The sequence below is a fragment of the Hermetia illucens genome, chromosome 3 (genome assembly GCF_905115235.1).
Source record: "Hermetia illucens chromosome 3, iHerIll2.2.curated.20191125, whole genome shotgun sequence".
Lineage (NCBI taxonomy): Eukaryota > Metazoa > Arthropoda > Insecta > Diptera > Stratiomyidae > Hermetia > Hermetia illucens.
The window spans coordinates 147,028,796-147,050,511 of NC_051851.1; the positions used below are offsets into that span (position 1 = coordinate 147,028,796).

The 21,716-nt window shown below is 45.0% G+C and overlaps 1 protein-coding gene across 2 annotated transcripts; it reads right to left on the reverse strand.

Moving 5' to 3' along the window:
- Positions 1 to 4,413: 4,413 nt before the first annotated feature.
- On the reverse strand, positions 4,414 to 21,275 carry LOC119651687 (glutamate receptor ionotropic, kainate 2-like). Of its 2 annotated transcripts, XM_038055390.1 has the most exons (14): positions 21,073 to 21,275; positions 20,861 to 21,007; positions 20,744 to 20,806; positions 20,418 to 20,621; positions 10,169 to 10,563; positions 9,953 to 10,105; positions 9,624 to 9,892; positions 6,070 to 6,259; positions 5,794 to 6,017; positions 5,605 to 5,742; positions 5,321 to 5,519; positions 5,025 to 5,256; positions 4,696 to 4,961; positions 4,414 to 4,632 (listed from the first exon to the last, which is right to left on the reverse strand). In XM_038055390.1, exons 1-14 carry the CDS (start codon positions 21,137 to 21,139, stop codon positions 4,429 to 4,431), a joined length of 2,751 nt encoding a protein of 916 aa, XP_037911318.1. In that variant the 5' UTR covers positions 21,140 to 21,275; the 3' UTR covers positions 4,414 to 4,428. The 2 variants fall into 2 exon arrangements, with proteins under 2 accessions (XP_037911318.1, XP_037911319.1); XM_038055391.1 differs by lacking the exons at positions 4,414 to 4,632; positions 4,696 to 4,961 and having other exon boundaries at positions 5,084 to 5,256; positions 5,317 to 5,519.
- Between the last annotated feature and the right edge of the window lie 441 nt (positions 21,276 to 21,716).

Consider the following 21,716-nt stretch of genomic DNA (forward strand, 5'->3'; position numbering starts at 1 on the left):
GTTTGATGAGGGATACGTTTTCCGCGGCGCACAAGGCTCTCTCTGGATGGTACGACTAGAGAAAAAGTCTCCAAAATCACCCGGCGGATGATGGAAGCATGTAGTCCTACCATACGCAGAAGTTGCCTGCACCCCAGTAGACCACCAAAATATTGGTGAAACAAAGAAATCGCAAACTTGTATAGCTGTATGTTTGCGGGCAAGAAGGCTTTGCAAGAGGCTTTGGGGAAAACCCGATGGTGACTTCAACAAGCTATTCGAAGAAGTAAAAAGAATTATTTCAAACAGTTGTGTTGATATAAGTCCATGGGGTGAGGCCTCCAAAGTGGTTATGAAAAGGCTACGATCGACTCAGGTGACTTACCGTAGCCTCATGAAAGAGATTGGTTCGACTCTGTTTCCGCGCAACGAAGACAACGGAAGACAAACGGTTATCCAGCACAACGAATGCATAATACCTCCAGTAAATACGGAGGAGCTGCTGAAAATATGGGGCAGGCGACAACAAGGTCCCAATAGAGCTTTAAAGGCAGCAATGAAGATTAAGCCCAACTTTTCCCCAACATTTTCGCGGCGTGTCTAAAAGAAAGAATATTCTTTGCTCAGTGGAAAACTTAAAGTTGGTAAGAAAAGAAGTTGACTGTCCTTTTTTGATAAACTTGGATGCCTATTGGGGAAGAGAGAGAGAGTCAAGAGAGTCATCTACAGTAGATTGCTACCCACTGTCGAGATCAGCATGGCTTTTGGGAGCGGGTGCAAAGTCTGGTGGCGAATCTGGGAAAAGGTGCATTTCTTCCCGGCGACTGTTGTGCTGAGTTGGCATTGGATGTCAAAAATGCTATCAACTCCGCGAACTAAAGCCAAATTAAAGGGATGTTGGTTGGCATAGGTGTTCCACGATATTTGGTGAGTCTGGTGGAAAATTACCTTTCTGAGAGGACTCTCTGGTACGATACGAATGAGGACCCCGAAGAGTACACCGTCACAGAGTGGTATCACAGGGCAGGGTACTAGGTCCCTTGTTGTGGAAGGTCTTCTCGCATCCTCATTATGCTGAGGAAAGAGGAGATTCGGAGAAAGGCGATAAGAAACAATACGACACGCAGTTCGTAACTGATCGTGCCCTGCGAAGTAATACCGAAATCGCAGTCCAGCGGTATAACGGAAGAAGAAGGAGACGGTTTTAGGTAGTAAACGCCTCACATAACCGTATGGCAAGAAGAAACGGTAAGTTTTGAACCTCTCCACCACCAAAAAAGGTAGACAGACTTGTGTAACACGAAGTTACCAAATCTCCCATCGTGCGCGTCCCTTCGTGCTGATAGGGAATGCTCAGCGGGTGCGTATGAACATGCATTTGGAGGTGCAGAGAGGAGAAGTAGGTGGGAGAAAAATATCCACTCATGGATAAAAATGGCTATGGGAAGGACATCTAGAACAATAAATCAGTACCGAGGACGCAATGAGAATAAAAGCTATGGTACCGCAGTGCCAGCGGTTTTGGGGTGTGGGCAAGCAGGCTTCCGGTCGGCTATATCCCTTGACTGCAGTGCATAGGTGTGGGATTAGTTGGCCACCATTGTGGCTTATACTACAAGTATTTTGGGGAAAGATGCATTTAAAAGGGGTGCATCTCTCCCGAAAAGACAGTGGGGTGGATCCATTTTGGAGAAGCTCGATTATTCTGCGATCTCCGTCGAATCATAAAATACGGAAGTGCCTAGTGGGAAAACACAGCGGAGAAACAGTGTTTGAATACGGACGAATCGTCGAAGGAAATCGTGAAGGGGAAAAAATAGAATGGTCCTAATTCATATGATAAAAAGCAAATACAGTATGCACCAGACAATTTAAAACGGTCCCTTTCATAAAATATAGGGATGGTCTATTGGAACCACTGTTTGGTTTTTGTCAAGTTCATTCAACGATCGACGCCGTGAACATGGTTTTGTAGCTGGTTCGAGATGCGAAGTCCGCCAACAAACAGGTGCCGTGGTAACATTGGACGACCAAAGTGTCTTCAATTCAGTCGTGTCAAAGGAGGCCACAATAATCGGTTTCGCAAATGATCTAAATGTGGCTGTCGCCGTGAAACAACCTGAAGATATTGTGTATGCTAATGAAACCTTCAACGCCATAAGAGGGTGGACGGAGATGGTTCAGCTTGACCTTGCGGAAGAAAAAACGGAGGTGGTCTTGATTAACAACTGCAGGAAAAGGGATAGTATTCGTATTGGTGCTCTGTTGTCAATTCGAAACTGGGTATCGAAACTGGGTAGAGAGGAGGAGCCTAGGAGATTCTTTGAAAATCAGCGTTAGCCCTCAGAACATCGTCGGGGAAATGCTAGTTGGGGGTGAACTCCGTTATCAAAAAGTTTCACATGGTCACTTAAAGTGCAGTCCATCCCACGAACTAATGTTTTGCGGCGGTTCCGTGGGGAAGAAAAAAGGAGAGAGGGGAGGTGATTTTGGTGACTGAAACCTGCATTGTGTTTCTGATTTTCAGTTCCATAAAAAAAACAAGCAGATGGACAGACAATGCACTGACTTTAATAAAGCTTTTTTAGACACAAATTGTGGCGGTTTTGAGGAGATTCTTGATATTATCTTACTGACCGTGACTTTCAGGGTGGAGAACTGGGGAGTGTACAGACTTTTCGGTTTTAGCGCTTCTTATTGCAGAAACTTCCTACCCTTTTAGATGCCCCAGAAGGAAATGGTCAAGTTATCAAGAACATAGTCTCCGGTGTTGTCAATAGTAACTAACATTGGTTCGTCAAATGAACTGGAGTCAAAGGTCAGGGCTCCAGAGAAAGCATTCGAAGTCGCCGTTTGCGTCTTGTGCCTGGCAAAATACTGCAGGAAGAAATTGCCATATAGTGGAACGAAGATCTCTCCAATGCTGGGTAGCTGACCAGGACTGCCTTCAACATCAGCTACAGACGAAAATACTGACAGCATACAAAGACTTAATGAGGAGGTACAGGCACTTTCAGAACATCGAAAGCATGAATATGTTTCCGCGATTTAAAATTCTGGGCTAGGAACATAGAAACCCATGTTTTTTTAGAAAACGGGGGACTTCTGGGAGAAATCTCGTGGTGAGACCGCGCCACCGAGGAGGAATATGAGCCAGATTCCCGCTTGGAGGGCATGCAGCCAGAGTCGCTTGAGGCCATCGAAGCAGAAATCATCATATAGTTCTGCATAATGAAGAGGAACGGTTGAAGGAACTAAACTGGGCGGGCCTATCAGGAATGGAGCAGTCCAGGGCGCTTATTGGGGGATACGAACCCAAGCGCACAAAGGATTGCTTAAACACCGCCTGCAGGTTCAGTGCGCAGTGCGGTGCGACTTCCCCTTAATAGAATAATAATGCTGGCAGCTGTACTTCGTTCGGATATGTATATGGCGAATGAGCCCCAACTCTTTCCACTTAAGGACGATTACGGTGAGATCTTCTTCTTCCAAAGGTTGTCTCAAGGATGTTGCCTTTCGTCATGAGTTAAATTAACAAGGGTGCATTGGGCTTGAAGATGGGGACTGGTCATAAATCAAACCAAAATGGAGCTGTTGCTATATAGCTGCAAGGCAAGAGTATCCGAATTCCACCTCCGGGGACTAAATGGGGGAAGATTGGAACGTTCCTCTAATGTAAAGTGTTTGGGCGTGATCCTGGATCCAAAGGCAAATTGGAGACTAAACACAGATTCAAGGATTAAGGAAGTCTGTACACCATTCTATGCTTGCAAGCAGACACTTATTCCTCCCCCTGAATCTTCCGATTATATATACACTGGCATGTAGCGCTGTCGGATTCCGTTAGTCTGGAAGTTGGCCGCGAAGCATTACGACCATAGTAACATTTAAGACAAAGTATTTAGGGATTTCTGGCCGTTTTCATTTCTAGGAGTACAAGCCTACACAAGTAGGACCTTAAAATGAATTTGGGCTTCCCAACCAGGACAGAGTGGAAGATGGTGACGTGCTAAGACACAGACAGAGACACTGGCGATATTAGAAGCCTGTTGACAGCTGGAGTATAGTTTGGGTCCAAGCAGAACATAGTCATTCTGACCGTTAGAAAAGTGGCAATTAAGGCTCTATCTTGCGTGCCGGCATCTCCAGACTAGCGGAGGAGGGACGCGCTGACCAGTATGGACGGCAAAGTCACCCTCTTCCTGTTCCTGGTCAGAGGACCATTGATGGCTATGAGTGGCTGACGAATTGACAAGATGCGGCTCCTCGATTGGAACCTTCAACCTCCGAATATCCCTTACTTTGGAACTTTCTCCACATTGGAGATGCTCGGATGATCGGATGGGAATGTCATAAAAACTCCAATCAATTCTTTTCTTAACAAAATCAATTATTTATTTAATATTTTTCAATATATACAGACAAATCAAGAATACTAGAATATCCATTTTAAACCTGAGGCCTTAGATCTAAAGCGCTTTTCGTCCGTAAATTCTCCGAACCGATACTGCTTGTCATTGAAAATTTGAATTTAACTTGGGAAGGTTTTCGAGGAAACGATTCTTCACTTGGTTCAGGATCAACTGCCTTTTGTTTGACCCAAAATTTCATAGCAAACATCGCTTCGGTACGAAATGCCCTCTTTATTGTGACCTAGAATGGGAGAAAGAAGGCATAAGCGTCTGGTATGAACTGACATAACTCGAAGACATTTACCCCTCTCTTGGCTGCGATTTTATGGACATTCCAGAGAAATTCACAGAATCCAATTAGAAATGATATGAGCAGACCCGATCCCAGGACTAGGAAAACACCACCAACTTGCTCCAATGTGAGTTCGTTTCCATCAGGTTGAGGATCGGTAGAAATACATTTGCCACCTCCATGAGAATGTTTCCACCATTTCATCTTCAAATCGTACATTTCACCACGTTCGCTCATTCGAAGGACCTCCTCGCTGATGATGCTTCTATATCGGGAGTCTGGAAAAAGGGAAGTAAACCACGAAATTCGGCAGACAATTCAATGATCCCAAAAATGCATACTTAGAGGTAGAGCTATTCCATAGAACTTGTCCCCGAAACGGGTTCCAATTTCAGTTAGTTCGCAATACCGTTCGGTTATGTACTCCAGACTGGTTGATTCCATCAGGAACGCGAAAAGCCTCCTTCCTTTCAGTACTCGGTCCCTGCCCTCCGCATTGGTTGCAGCGAAGACTGAAGGCTTCGTATTTTCCATTGAAGCCCACATTCTACGATAAATGGTCTCGTTGGAGTCCTGGAAATGGTGGAACATTCATTTATTAAAAAGGATTGACTCTTGTCTGGTATTTTCGACCTACTCTGAAGAAGGACATAGTACTTCCACCTTGAACAACGCCGTATTTAATCTTCGCTTGTTTGGATAGGTCTTCGACATTTCTGATGGCTACATCCATGCGTGACATCGTCAAGAAGGCAGCTAAATTCGCGGTGTAGGAGTTCAGCAACATCAAAGCGAAGAACCACCACATACCGGTGATAAGACGCATTGTACCTCCTCTAGGAGGTAAGTAATAAAGTTGAAGGATTAAAAAAGCGTTACAAAAAACGGATCTGGGAATACAAGGTCAAGAGTACAACCTACTTAGGCAACAGATCGCATCCCTGCCCCATTATAGACCCCATTGTAAGCCAGCTGCTGTTGGAAACGTTCCAGATATTTTCTACCTCTTCTGGGTCGGGATTACAAGGATGTGGGCTCTCCCATTCATCGTTGGAAATCCTTGATAAGAAATTATGAATTAGAATTATAAAGAAGGTAGGCTGTACTTACCTAGCTATTGCGAATAACAAAAGGGATATCACCAGATAGATAGCAACTGTATTGACCCACACATCGAAAGAGAACGGAAGCATGAAGGAAAACAAATTCGGAGGTTTCTTCACAGGTTTCGCGTACAGTATGCTGATCCCAAGAGACATAAATGGCACTGTGAAGTCTACGGCTTGGCGACGTTCCAATGTAATTGTTAAGTCACAGATTCCGATATCTGCTTTCTGGAAGGAGGAGGTAAATAAAAATATTTCAGCGAAGATGTCGGCACTTTACTCCTTCTATCAATTGCCTGATGATACCATCCCATTTCCGGGTGTCTTTGTTGATTGATCCGTACTTTCCATCAGGAACAAGCTTGAGTTCGTATTTGAATCCAAGCCTTTCAGAAAGACTGTGCATCAGATCCACCACATATCCTTCATAGCGTGCATTGCCTTCAAGGACTTCGCCATCTTTTGGGGTTCTTAGAAGAAAAAAATAAAAAGTGTTAACACCAGTTGATCCAAAGTATATGCGGCTTGCTTCCTGCCCTTAAAATAGTTTTTTGAAAAAAAAGTGAGCATAGATCTATTTCTTTTCGTTCGAGGAGAGAGGAGAGGGAAGGGAGCAAAAAAGATAGGCGAGAGAGAGTAGTGAAGAGTGGAGAGGAGGGACGAGCAGAGCGCGGATTGGAAAAGAGGACAGAGGAATGGTGAGTTGTTTTTGGACTATGGTAGATGAAGGCGTTTACGCACAATACAACTAAACACCTCCCGGTTATCAAACAACTAGCCTGAAGCTGCTTGACAAATTACTTTTGATGTAGTCTTACTGCTCTCCTGGTTTAGGGAACCTTCAAGTCAAGGAAGTGCTTTCACCATCGGCAAGAGAAAGGAGGAAGGGTGTTGTTAATTCAAGGAACCCATTTCTATTCGGTCAGCATCTCTCTGACAACGTTGTCTGGAGAAAGCTCCTTATGTTTACATAAAGTTGCAGACAAAACCTTTCCCATCTGCCACAAAGGAAAGAGTGTGTGTAATCAGCCTCGTCCGTCACTCCATTGCAGATCACACTATCAGGAGATGTGTCGTTCCAATCTTGTGATGGTAAGACTGACAACCTCCATGCCCAGTTAGAAGTTGGATAAGGAAGTATCATCACGCTTTCGGTTCAACGACGGATCTAAATTGTTAATGAGCTGCGCAGTCTATCTACCTTTTGATTTACTTTGTCCAAGAAAGATCGTTTAGTATGCTTGGCGTTCTTAACGGGCAACCACCTCTCTTAGGCCTTCGCCCTTGCGGCTGGATAGCAAGAAAGGCAATGGCAGTTAACATCGCGATCACCATCGTAGTCGGTTCTGAGACAGTACGATAGGTTTTCGCGCAATGCGCTTACGATAAACATCTTTGTCAAGGGCATCAGTCTATACCTCGGCATACCAAGTAGATACATGGCCCCAGCATTCGCCATTAGCCGATCAAGGACGAGGACCCACCTACAGCGTTTTCCGCTGTTGTATTGATTTACGACCAAGCGCGACTCTGCAGAGTTCAGAGATTCGACTCTAGAATGGATACCTCTGGTCTCCCTTTGGTGTCTTATACTGCATTGAGCGGTCTGTCAGATAATCCTTCAATATCCATAAGAGATAGTTCGGGCCTGGAACGAACTTTCTAATGCGCCAATCATACCTGTCCATCTTCTGGAATTGAAAGCATTATATATTATATCAAGAGGGTCGAAATCAGTGGCTGTGTGCCTTGGCTCGGTAATTCGCATCCACGACCTCCATAACAGCATCCACCGTGGATCTCCGACGTTGAATCTGAAATGCCTTGAGGATAAGTTCCCAGCAGCACGGATGATTTTAACGAGTCTACTCCTTTTCGAGCACTTTCTCGGCTGTATCAAACATACAAAGTGGTCGGTGTGCGCCGAGCAGCATCAGCCAAATGGTGTACCACCAGTCTATATACTCCTACCGGGACACAATCAGGACTCTCTAATAGTGAAAATTGTCACTTTAAGCCTCTTCATGGGGAGAAGTGCACAGTTCTCGACGCCTTCTGCGTTGTTTTCATCAGACCGTACGGGATGCTACGCAAATAATGCCCATAAAACGCGGTCCACCTGGACGATATTAAGGTCTTGCAGGGAGCTTTGCTTTTGTTTATGGCGCTGCGGGGTCTGTTTTAGCTGATTTGTACTCTACCATTGTGGCACATGCTTCATCCCGGGTGTGTAAACGTTATGCCAAACGGCGGAACTTATGTCACTCTTTCCCCAGGGGAGGCTTGTCACGATTGGGGCTCCTCCGGGGTATGCAAGCTTGAATGATCGTTGTTATCAGGTTTATCACTGAATTTACGGCAGCGTCAGTTACAATGTCATCACCCTCGAAGTGCGGGCACATGTGGCCATAGTGCACGGGGCTATCGGCATTCGGCTCTACAATTTTGATTTTTCCACTATTAAGGAATTTCCTCGCCTAATGTTCGGCGGCTTCCACAATAGCGAGTTTTTGGAATCGAAAATTCATAGAAGTAATACCACGCTTGATGGCCTCTTCTGTTTCGACCTTTTTGGTGAGGCAGTCAAGATCTTGGATTTCAAGGAAGCACATACGCTCTAGACTAGAAACAAGAGCCTTCTCCCCCAGTAGCCCCTTGACGGACTCGCAGAACGTACCCTTGTTAGTTGACTTCTGGCTTGATTCAACAAGGACTCAGCTACCATTCGTTTGCCGCACGAAGGCACTTCTTCTGGGCTTAATTAGCAGAACCGACTGCATAATTCCTCTTCGTTCCCTTATCTTTTCCGTTGGTGATTTACCATTCGTAACCGCCTTGGCTGTGGACGTTTCATGCTGTTGTTTATTTTTGTTCTTCTTTCACTTAATTTGTTGGCCCTGGAGACTACTCTCTCTTAGACTCGTTTTCCTTTTTTCGCTTTTTCACCTCTTAGCCTTGCAGTGGGCTGTGATCCGCGCTTACAGTGTGGCTGTTTTTGCTTTTCGAGTGTCTTCAGCTGCTGTAAATGTTCGCTTGTAGAAGTAAAGGTGGTCTAATAACTGTTCCGGTTCCATCAGCCAACTTTTCACATATTTGTGACGTTCTTCTGAAGGAACGTTGCTGACTGTATGCGCTTCGCCTGTATCGTGCATTTCCTGGTCAGCCTTTCTTCTTCGGTTCTATCAAGGACAGTCGACTGCGCTTCCACTCGTGTCCGAAGGCACTTACTCCGCTCCAGTAATTTTCTCTGCGGTTTTTCTCCGAACAGGAAGTCTCCAGCGCCAACTCTTCCTCTTTCGTTGGTATTTGGTGCATTTGTTTTTGTTCTCTTAACAATGCCAAAGGGAGTGGACCGCAATAGTCAGGAACGGGAGCACCTCCAGTTTTCTGAAGATCAGCGCTTACTAGGAGTAACGTGGTCTACTAGTGCCGGCTCCGAAGGTGCTGGTTCCTTATATACGTCACAACTACTACCCTGACAGAGCCTGGCTTACATGCATCCATCTCCCAGGCTGTTCCGACATCCAATGTTCATTTGGGGTTCCTTCTTCAGCAAGAGGCTTTCTCAAGACTACTAGGATTCAGGTATACTGCCGCTAGGGGTTCAAAACTACTTACTCGGGCATCTCAGGGATATCATTCCCCGTATCGTGAGCGACCCGTTTACGATCACAGACGACCACTGAAATTGGAGTGTGTATAGAGGGGTGAGGAGAAAGGAAATTAAGTGCTGGTTGGAGAGAGGAGAGGGGAGAAAGAAATTAGGATAAAAGAGAGTAGCGAGGATGGACGGAACAATAACAGAGGGGATCCAAGGTCACTCAAAAAACTTACCTTAACATCAGAAAAGGATCTCCAAGTCTAGTTGAAATCTTAAAAGTTTTATTCTGAATGGCTTCGCTAAGTTTCTCGGTGATAATTCCCCTCATCTTAGTGTCAACTATGCCTTCATCTCGGTTCCATGTCACGAGCTTATGGAAAGTCTCTGAGAAAAACATAGTAACGTCCATTTTGAAGAACTCTCGATCACCATATTCGTTCATGTCCATTCTTCCTGTAATGAAACCTTCCAGTTCTCTAACCATTGAATTGTTGTGGGTCATCTGTGAAAGAGAGAGTACAAGTTAGGGTGGCCATAGTAGCTAGTAGCTTGTGTAACCTACCAATTTCATGATCTTGTATAGATGTTGTCCAGCGTCCCAAGTAGTTCGGGTATCACAGTCTACGTTTGGTAGATCCATATCCACGAAGGAATAGTCGGATCTTAGGGCCTTGGCGAGTAACTGAACAGCGTCATGTATAAGGATCATAGAGGTCTAAGAAGAAGATATAAAACTATATATAAAACTGCAGTACCTTTAAATTCATTAAAACCTTACCTTCACCCTCCTCTCATCAATTTCATACTTCACTCCCCGTTTCAATTCGTAATCCATCCAATCGTAAGTCGTCTCTCTGAGTAGATGTTCAGGTGCCGATATCTTTACCGATGTAATGTTGGATGGAAATTGTTTGAACTGCGAAGGTGGTAGGGTGTGAGTGTCAAAATTCGTTAGTAAAAAATGTTGATCCTCTCCAATAAGTTCAAAATCTCTGGCTTGACTTAAGAAGTCAATTACTTTGTCAAGGGAACAGTCAACCACAAAGCGGTTTTCACCATATTCTTTCACGTCTTTCCATAGGGGTCGATAATCAGGACCGTCGCCAATTGGTAGTACGGCTATCGGTTGCTGTGGCGGAGGCAGTTGAATCACATCTTGGAGTTTCTTAAGTCCTAATAAGCAATGATTGAAAGGATATTCAGGATAATTGAATTTTCTAGTTCTAGTTTTACGGCTATTGAATTGACAACGTGAAAAGTGCTCTAGTCTCAGAAGTAGTTGTTTCTGTAAGAAGGGGTATCTAGAAATTCGAAGCCATATATCGATAACAAGAAGACTGTACGTGTCGGCCATTCATTCTGATTAATATGGATTTTCGTTGATGAAATCAGCAGGTGATTTCGGCTGAAAACAGAGTACCAATGTTTCATCACTCTAATGAGCAGCTTAATTAAGAACTGGGGGGTATTGGATTACATTCGAAAAGGGAGAAGTTGGGGCGTCAGACAGTGAAGCCAAGGTCAACATTATATACTTCGAGGAATACAACCAGAAAAAGTCCACTGCTAAAAAACAGGGCCAGGCAAAAACATGTTTGGGATCACTGTATCAGACGTCTGGAAGGAGACAGACCTCAGTGGCGCAGGTGCTAAGTTGTATCTACGTTATCGCAAGGAAGGCTTGAAAGCAGAAGATGCCCCTAAGAAGACTCAGGACAGACTTACGCCATCTTTATCGGCACCAAGAAAGCGGGAAACAGCGGAGATGTGCCCTCATCAAGGGAATGCTCCCAAAAAGCTTCAAATTCAAGGCGTCAGAAATCCCGGGTAGGAGCCAGGAGGAGGAGAGATCCTTTGGATTGGGTGGAGGTCCCTGAAAGAATCTTGAGCCCTAGAGGCAGAAAGGGCTGGATTAAGCAGGGAAGTAGACATACTGCGTAGTGAAGGGGAGAAGCTAGACGACCTAGACCCGCGTCTTTTAAGGCTTAGTGTGGACAGCGACTTGCAGGAAGGTGCCACGTCGGAGGAGGATGGTGATCCTCCGGTTCTGAAGAAGAGCTCCAAACATTAACTGAACCAATGGCCAGCACTAACATAGCCCGGGCAACTTCCGCCATGTACCACACCACATCTGCAGTGATTGCAAGGGCGATCTCCAAGGATAATATTGAAATAGTTCTCTCTCAAGAACCCTCCTGGTTATACCGGAAGTAGTTTCGTGGTACTGTATGAAGCAAGTATGCAGGACTCCCAAATTTCCTCTCGCGGACCCAATTAAAAATATATATATATCTTTCTTTCGGGAGAACTCAGCAGTCGTGGCATCGGGCTACTTCCCAGGAAGCGACATCTGGATCGCACTGGAGCTTGTTGCTAAACCAATGAAGCTTTGTGAGAAGAAGGCGCTACCATTCATCCTCGGCTGCGATGTTTACGTCCATTACCAAGTCTAGGGAAGTTGTAACACCAATTAAAGAGTTGAGTATCTTCTTGAATTTATTGTTAGTAATAACTTTGAAATATGCAGCATAGGGAACACTTCAATATTCGTGGCAAGCACTAGACAAGAGATACTAGACATAACGCGAGAGAATACTCTAATGAACGAACTGGTCAAGAATTGGAGGGTGATGGATGAGCCCTCTATGTCGGGTGATAGAGTGATTAGATTCGACATTGAGGGTAGCTCCAAAATGAAATTAAAGGAATACCAGGAGAACAGATTAGGACTCTTATGCAAGGCACCTGATCAATGACATGGCTCATCTACAAAGGGGTAGTGATATTGGGAGCTAACTGGAATCGGAAACAGAAGGGAACGAACTCAACAAACTAGTCCTTGACGCATTTGAGGACCGAAAACTATTCAGCTGAGCGAAATAAACCGGAGATTGTCCGAGGTACAAAAAAGCACGGACGGCAGCTTCAGGGAATTCTGTGGAGGAATCAAGCAAAGCATAGAGGCGTCCAGGCTATACAAGACCATATCCAGGCTATACAAGCCTATGTGGAGGCAGGCGGGTAGGTGGGGAGCAAACGCACACCCGTAGATAAAAATTGGCTATGGGAAGGACACCCAGAAATCAAATCAAATATGGGGAGCACAGTGCCTCAGTTTTCCATAACTTTTCTAATTTGGTATCTAATACTACAAGAGATTTTAATGGAGTGGAAATGAGATCCATATTGGATTCTTTTCATAAGAGCTCAAAGCTTGGAAGGTCACCACCGAGGGCAACATTACCCCTTAGCAGTGGAGATTTATCGCGTAAGGAAGGAAAATTGGAACAGCGTTTTTTCCACTGAGAGAACGCATAAACTGCTCTGTGATTTCATCAAGGAGAGAAATATCCACCAAAATATCAGGGCTCTGATCTCTGGTGGAGGAGAAGAACGCCCAAGCGCCATGTGATAAAGTCACGCGGGAGACGCAGGTGACGCCTCCTCAACACATGCTAGGTGACAATGTGGACGGACGGAGTAGGGATGGAATAAGTGAACCCCTTGGTGCCCAGCAAGAGGTCAAGAAGGAAAAAGCCTCTTCGCCGAAGAAAGCTGAGTCGCTAAAGTTTCGGGTAATTCTTGGATTACGGCCCCAACAACCATGGACAAAGGTGGGCAGCAAAAAGCGGTAGAACGAGAAAAAGAAGATTCTTCCGGAGATAATCATCATTTCTAAGAAAGGTGATATGTCTTACGTTGACATCCTTCGGAAAGTCAAAGCTGATTCAGAATTGACAGATCTTGGCGCCAGTGTGAGTTGTATCAGGCGTACGTAAGTTAAAATAATCCAACGGGAAGACAGCGGATAGTTTCGGGGCCAGGTGGAAAAGATGCTAGGTGAGCAAGCGGAAATGAAAGCTCGTAAACAACAGATAGTAATGGAGGGTAAAAACCTAGACGATGTCACATCCCGAGAGGATATCTGTGCTGCGCTAAGGCAACAATTCGACCTTAGCGGAATAGAAGAAAGTACGATAGAAAGAATGAATCATATTATTATTAGCTCGCTGGTTGAATCAGGGATTGAACTGATTACCGCGGGTAAGCTAAGATTAGGGGTGGGAATGGGTTGGGTGCCGACTTAGCGAGCGAACATTTCTTTCGGCCACTTTACAGCAGCATGTACTAGTGAGCACGATAGGTTGAGCAAGTGCACGAAGTGTGGGGATGAGGGCCATCTTATCAAAGACTGGACTGGAGATACGCGATGCGTGTTGCGCAAAGGGAAAAATGAAGTGGACGACCGGCATATTGCAGGTGATGGCAGGTGCCCGGTATATAGGACGGAGCTGAATCGCAGGGCTAAATGAGGTTGACACAAATCAACCTCAACCGTCGTGAAGAAGCAGCTCAAGACTTGCTTTCGAAAACCATTCGAGAGTCAAATGTGGACGTGGCGTCAATATATGATCCTTATCGAAATTACGGTAGTGCTACGTGGATGAAAGACCCATCTGGACTGCGGCGATATGGGCCTGCAGACGGCAAGCTATTCAAGAAAGAAGGGCATTCTCCGGAGGCGGCTTTGTAGAGGCAAAAACCAAGGGCGTCCATATCTACAGCTGTTATACTCCTCTTAGTACAACGTTAGCGCTATATAAGGAGATGCTAGACGGCTTGGTGTTGGATGCTAGAGACCACAGCCCCAAAATCATTGCCGGCGATTTTAACGAGTGGGCCTTAGAATGGGGAAGGGCCAAATCCTGCTTGAAATCTTCGTTGAGCTGGAGAACGTGCTAGCTAACTATTGTTTGGGATGTGGGGGATCCACATCCGTATAATATTGGATCGGACCAAATGGAGCTCAATTTACTCTTATGTTTTTTGGTCCACGGACCCCGCGTTTGGTACATAGCACCCAAGCATTGAAAAACAAGGACTCACGGTTTCGTCCAGGGCAGAGGCAACTCATCAGCCCCGACAGCAGCGTGACTGAAAGTGGGAACAAATGGAAAATGCTCCTTTATATGTATAATAGCAAAAATACGACAAAGATACGAATTATATCCAAGTTAAACCAGGGCAGGGGTAAGGTAGCGTCTGATGAGTTGCCTCTGCCCTGGACGAAACCGTGAGTCCTTGTTTTTCAATGCTTGGGTGCTATGTACCAAACGCGAATTACACTTACAGTGACCACCAGACCACCTTTCTGGACAACAGAAATAGAGTCGGCGACTGTCGAGTGAGCTGTGGAAAAACCAGGATTGCTGGGTGGTCTACTGGAGTTTTCGAGGAAGAGAAAATCTAATCTCCTAGAAAGAGACTTTCATTTAGAAGTAGGTCATGACCCGAAGGGAACGTCGCTGGAAAAAATCAACCAGCATGTAAGCACGTAACTGAGTCATAACCGAGGCATGTGACTCTCCAATGCCGCGACGGAAGCTTCACCATAGTAGGAAACCAAACTACTGGTGAAACCAATAAATCGCGCGGTTAAACTAGTGAAGGAAGTATGTTCGGAAGTTAGGGTAAGGTGGGCAGTGAAATCACCCAGAGTAGATACATCTTCTCATCTTAGAGCCTCTCCATAGGGTAGTAAGGGGCAGCATAGCCGTGAGATAGGCAGAATGTTAGAGAGTAGACAAATAGAAGTTCCGACAGGCACAAACTCTATTGCTACGAATACAACTCAAGGTTGTCCACACGGCGGGATAGTATCACCGATTATGTGGAGTATGGTAGTGGATAAGTTCCTAGAAGAGTTAACAAATACTGGAATACAAGTCCAGGGTTACGCTGGTGGCATTGGTGGTTACGCTTGTGTAATCTGTAGGGGCAAATATCAGGATACCAGGTGGCCGGGAGTATCAGTGATGCGGGGAGCTGTTTGAATCGAAGGAAAATTGATATTGGGGAGCTGTTTGAATCGAAGGAAAATTGAAAAACTCTCCAGGCAATAACCCGGGTTATTGATAACAAGGGATAACATGACAATGAGTTTTCATTTCAATAATAAGTTTGAAGTACGTTGGAATAACAGGTGACAGTAACCTACGGCTTAAACCAGCGACTGATTACCTGGTGCATTGACGAATCCCTCATAGCAGAGGGAGCGGGTGGCGGGGTCATAAAACATAGATATATCCTTAACCCCCAAAGAAATTATACGGGGCAGAACATTACTAGTCTGACCAACAGCCAAGCATCGATTAAGGCACTTGGTACAGCCAGGTGAACCTCCGAATAGGCATGGGAATGCCTTGAGAGACTGAACACGCTCGGCTCGCCTCGCACAATAAGCCTAGGATATTCTGGGTTCCAGGCAATGTAGGGTTAGAAGGCAATGTGGCAACAGATGAACTGACCAGGAAGCGAGCAGGGTCGCTTCTACACGGACCAGAACCCTCCTGTGGATTCGGAACTATACATACAATAGGCGATCCTACCAGGAATGGAGTAGTACAGGTTGCTTATGGGTGAAAGAAACCCAAGCGCTCAAAGGACTAAATTCCACAAGGAAGATTTTTCGGATCACAGTGGGAATACTCGGTGATCATTGCCGACTAAACTAGCACCTAGCTAGAGAGCTGTCTGCGGGTTCTGTGCGGAATGTGATGAAATCTCCATACATTCTCTGGGACAGTGTCCGGTTTTGAGCAAAGCGGATTGGGCCACTTGGAAGGATAGTTAATAACAGATGCCAAGTTGAAAAACTTGGAAGAAGGGAATAAAGTAAAATTCCTGCCGCGAAGGACAAGAAAGAGGCGGTGTTTACCATAAATCGTCATAAGAAAATGGCCGCTTACCAGATACAATGCCCAAAAGATGAGTACGGCTCTAGCGCCAGCCGATATGGCTTACCCGATTGACGAACACCGAAAAGGATCATTTAGCAGGTGACAACTACATATAAGGGAAAGGTTCAAGGGGCGCATAGATCGTTTTTCGCCATCAAGGACGGGATGCAGAGAAGACATGGAGAGATAAATTATAATATAGAGACTGCAAATAGCTACAAAGGTTTAAACTAGATAACTCAATTAACGGTTCCAGTTTCGGTGGAGTACCTTCTTATTCTTGATTCACAGAGGAAAAGAAGAGCTTCGAGGGGACGTTGTTAAGGACGAGAGCACCGGAAAGTTCAAGTGAAGAAATCTTCTCATGCCAGAAGGACGGAGTGCTGCTGACCACATGTCGGCCGGACCCCATATAGAGTGAGGGGGCATAAGAGACAAGAAAGGCACGGTTGTGAATGTAATCAAAGAACGAAGGGAAGGCTAGGTCTACTCCGCAATGTAATACTTTGCAGAAAAGAGCAAAGTAGCTAGGGAGTGTTTTTAGTGGGTAAAAATCTTACACGCTGTTATGTGCTAATGTGACTACAACATTCGTAAACAAGGTGGGAAACCGGAAGCTGGACGCTTCAGGTACGAAAGGTTTCGTGTATTTCTTAGTATGTAGCACGTAATATACGCATACGAGTATATTATGTGAGAATATCCACTTTCGGATGATATTGACATTCACAGTCTTGAATTTGCGAAGAAGCGACAACTTTGACGTATTATAACTTTGTTAATGATAGTGCGATTTCCACCAAACTTAATGAGATCATGCTCTATGTTATACTCTATATTGTTGTGAAATTTTATCGGGCATGAACTTAAGGGGGCTTTTGCAGTCAATTACTGAAAATTTATTTGTACAGATATCAGTATGGAAGGTATTTCGGAGCCCAGGCACCATATAGTAACATCCTGCTAATTTTTCTCAGATTTTTCGGTTAAGTAGTTTCTTAGAATGGCCCCCTTAAAGGAATGATCACTTTCAACCCCCCGAAAACTAAGACCGGTTTCGATACTCGACACCGATGATGAAAAAAAATTTACCCCCCTCCCTTTTGCATGTATGGGACCCACCTTAAATTCGTCGTAAAAGGATGTAACTCACTGTATGCGTGAGCGTTCACAGTTCCCACCTTTTTACTAAATTTGGAATCAATCGCTAAAACTGTCTCCGAGAAAAATGCGTGTGACGGACAGACAGACAGACGGACAGGTAGAGTCGATCGAGGGCAAAAAGAGCATCGAGGGCAAAAAGAGCACGCCTATAGGGCAGCCAGCAAAAACCTCAAGCTCATCCAGCGAAGCAAGAGGGAATGCTTTGAGGGGCTCTACTTAGAAGCGGACATAAACCCGTGGGGTGGGGGGAGGGGTGCCTACAAAATCGTAATGGGACGATTCCGAGGCCGTTCATCTCCGCAGATAAAGTGTCCCACCCTCTTGCTGAAAATCATCCAGAGGTTATTCCCCCAGGAAGAGGAGAGCACCGACACATTCCAACCACCTGTGAATGTGACGGCAATTGCGCCAGTCACCAGAGACGAGCTGTTGGATATTACAGAGGAGACAATAAAGCGCCGGGCTTGGACGGAGTACCAAATAAGGCTCTTAAGCTTGCAGTGAAATCCAGACCGGACATATTCGCTGAGTTGTTCGAAGCGTGCAGCACTGTGGGGAAAATGTCAGCGCGGATAATCTATAATAGATTACTGCCGGCTGTTGAGAGCCAAGGCACCATCAAATTGGTTACTGGCTTGGCCGACGATGCAGTTCACGGAAAGGGTAGTGCCAGCAAATATTGTGTGGTAGTAACCCTGGATGTGAAAAATGCATTCAATTCGGCCAATTGGAATCTAGTACGGAAAACTTTAGCGAAGTTTGGTATTCCCGCCTATCTCGCTGCTATCGTCGACAGTTATTTAACTGAAAGGAGGCTCTGGTATGACCCCGATGATGGAGCCCAGGAGTATGTTGTTTTCGCGGGTGTCCCGCAGGGTTTCGTATTGGGCCCACTACTGTGGGACATCATGTACAACGATGTACTTAATCTTCCCCTTCCGAGGGCAGCCACAGTGGTAGGTTACGCTGACGATATAGCGCTGGTTGTTGTCGCAAAGCATCTCGCAGATGCTGAGCTATAGTCAAGCGAGGGGATCGGTGCTGTTAAAAGTTGGCTAAAGAGCTCTGGTCTGACACTTGCGGAGAAAAAAACAGAAGCGGTCCTCATCACTAAGCGCCGGAAGAGCAATTACGCCTGTATTAGAATCGGGAATCACATCATCACTTCCAAGCCGACCATCAAATACTTGGGCGGTGGTGATAGACATGGCCCTGGCAAGGATGACGCCGAAAGTGGGAGGGCCACGGCATACCACTAGGTTGCTTATAGCCAGGGTGGTGACCTCGATCATGCTCTATGCAGCTCCAGTTTGGAGGGAGGCGTTGCGGATGTCAGGGAACGCTACCAAACTGAGTTCAGTCTACAGGAGGACAGCCCTGAGGGTTTGGTCCGCCTTCGGGACTGTCTCAGATGATGCAGCATTCGTCATCTCTGGAATGATGCCGATTGACATCTTGGGAAATGAGATGGCGAACATATACGATGCGAGGCCAACCTCATCCTCAATTCATAAATAGATGGCAGGAGCGGTGGGAACGCTCGGGAAAGGGTCGGTGGACTCACAGGCTCATTTTTGCCATCAAGGAGTGGTTCGAGAGACGACACGGTGAGATTCATTATAATCTCACCCAGTTTCTCACGGGGCATGGAGGATATCTCCAATACCTTCACAGGTTTAAATTGGAGACCTCACCCGACTATCCAAATCGTGATGGAGTCCCAGAGGACGCAGAGCATGTATTCTTCCACTGTCCGAGATTTGTGGAAGAAAGGAGGAATCTAGAGGAGACTCTAGGAGAGGTGCTGGTACCAGAAAAATTAGTGCCGAAGATGCTAGCACATCAAGAGAATTGGGATGCGGTCAACTCCATGATCGCATCTATCCAAAATAAACTGCGAAAAGCAGAGGAGAGGAGAAAAACGCGGTCACGTACGTATAGAAGAAAGGTGACTAAGCTAGAGTGAGCTGACTCCGCCCCGTGATATAATACCTTATGGTGGTTCCGCGGGGCAGGGAAAGAGTCGGGGGTGGTTTTAGTGGGTAAAAATCCCACACGCTGGTGTGTCCAGACCAGTGTCTTTTGAAGATTTCCAACTCCTCAAAAAAAAAAAAAAAGATAGATAGACAGACAGTAAACCGTTTTGTGTTTACATAAAACCTTAAAAAGGCACATAGCCAGAAAACTGACTAAGATAAGATTCTTTTTTAGACAAAACTTAATTTTCACTGCGAGATTAGATACTGACTCTGAACCTATTTGTGAACGCATTGCCTCCTTTCTAGATTAAATATAAAAGTCCGGCATTCATTTAATTATGGGGAACTACAAACTGTTTGTTGTTTCATGGTTTTGTGTGTTACTCCTGCTAAAATGTATCTATCACGTCGCTTGCCAGAGGCACGTAAATGTTTGAGGACTGACAAAAAGATATTTTATTTTTTGCGTCTTATTTTAAAAGTTCGTGTTTATTTTTGAGTTCGTTACATTGCAGAAAACAGCTCATCTTAGAATCTTGTCAGCACTGCTTCTATCTATCAAGAATCATCTAACAAAGGAATAGATAAAGCATTTCTGCATCTCCATCAAAAAAATTACAATTCGAGTAGCGTAAATACAAGAAACGGTAAAATTTGTTTGTAAACAATAGAGGCTCCATTCTGAGATGCTTATGAATCGGTACTTTCCTGAAGAGCCACTTGTAGCTCCTCTGCACAGACGTAAATTTAGATCAGTGGGCATTTCTAGATACTTAGATTCATTTTGTATCTAATGATCAACAATTCGGTGACGACTTTGTTGGCTCCGCCGTGCCAAAATTGTGGTGTTGTGAAACATCTCCGAGGGGCATACGTACCGCTCATACCAAGGTTTTTGAACTTTACGCGGATAATTCTATGAAAGATCAAATGGAAATAGACGCATCTAGAAGAACGCCGGGAAGATGATTTAGTGGTGAATGGTGGGTGGGCGTATTGGCCCCCAAAAATGGGAACTAAGGCCATGCCGTGTCTGTGGGGATTTCTGTGAGTCTCGATTGTCTGTTGAGTGATTTAATGATTGCATGTTGTGCTGAATGCGACATTTTGCGGTGAAAGAAGGATTGAAGTGACGCAGGCTTACCTTCACTGGAGTCATAGAGCACGAGGTATGCAGTCCATTGATAGTTCCTAATAACGTCGGCATAAGCCTCAGATAATCCCATCAGCTCGGGGTAGACGTTGACGGTCATCGATCGGGCCAATTTCTCCTCGCGGGTCTCCTCGTCACGCCAGCTAAACAAAATATGCGGTATTCCCTTGTTGTGACAAATCGAATTCACAATAGCTACAAATAGAAATTATCTAGACGAAATGACTCAGAGAAGTGATTGCTTTCGTCACAAAGCATTTTCCGCGATATTATCTATGAAATGGGAAAAGATGAAGCACAAACTGAAGGTACATTACCACTTGCCTTCCCCGAGCTCGGGCCGAACACCGCAATTGCTCCTTCCGCCACAATATCACATGCTACAAGTTTCCATCTTGGATAATTCCTTCAATTTTCAAATTTGAATCACTTACTTATCTGCTCCAGCACAAAACTATCTTCCGCCGTAATATACCGCACTATCGGCACTAATTCGAAATTTAGTAGCTCATCATTCACTCGATTTATGGTCGTTCGGAACGCGATCACTTCATCGATTTCATCCAGCGTAAAGAGCCCGCCTAGGGATTAAGGAACCGGATTAGGTACCACCAAATTTCGAGCCCTGGTCCGAGCTGCTACTCACCAACGGGTAGTTGTCGCTTCCCCGCCGTTATTTCACACAAAACTAAAACTAAAAATATTTTCCACATTTTCCTGTCACTATCATAACATTTTCCCGATTATAGGTTTTCCGCGATAAAGGACTTGAAACCTTCGATTTGGCAGCCACCGCCGGTTCAATATTTTCCAAAAAATTCGGAATTCCTGAAGTCGCTTCAGATGTGAGGAGAGTTTCCATCAGACTGAAATTATTTTTGGAAACGACCATATGATCTTATGATCGTCTGAGATATATTTGGCTGTCTTGCAGGGAAAAGATACAAAATTTGTTGATTTTTGAGACGCTACATGTTTTCTAAGATTCCCTCGTTTGTAGGCTATTTCCGAGAAAAAATTGAGTTATTTCGGGTGAATGGGGGGAGTTGCTCGTGGGGTTGTTTTATGGATGTGAAGAAAAGAGGTTCATTGTTTTTGGGAAAATCATGTTGTTTGCGGAAAGGATCTTTTGGAATAGAGAGACCAATAATGATGCTTTCTTTAATTTACTTCCGGTTTACACATCATAAACTTTGTAGCAAAAGGAGGGATTCCATTTCATGATTTTTGGTGCGGAATCTAATCAAGATGGGAGCATGCTGGTTTTTTGCCAACAGATGCGGTATTGAC

Coding starts and splice junctions, on each gene's coding strand:
- LOC119651687 (XM_038055390.1), bottom strand. CDS start 21,139: ATGTGGAAAATATTTTTAGTTTTAGTTTTGTGTGAAATAACGGCGGGG. Junction 21,008..21,072: donor GAAGCGACAACTACCCGTTG/GTGAGTAGCAGC, acceptor CTTAATCCCTAG/GCGGGCTCTTTACGCTGGAT. Junction 20,807..20,860: donor TTTTGTGCTGGAGCAGATAA/GTAAGTGATTCA, acceptor GGAAACTTGTAG/CATGTGATATTGTGGCGGAA.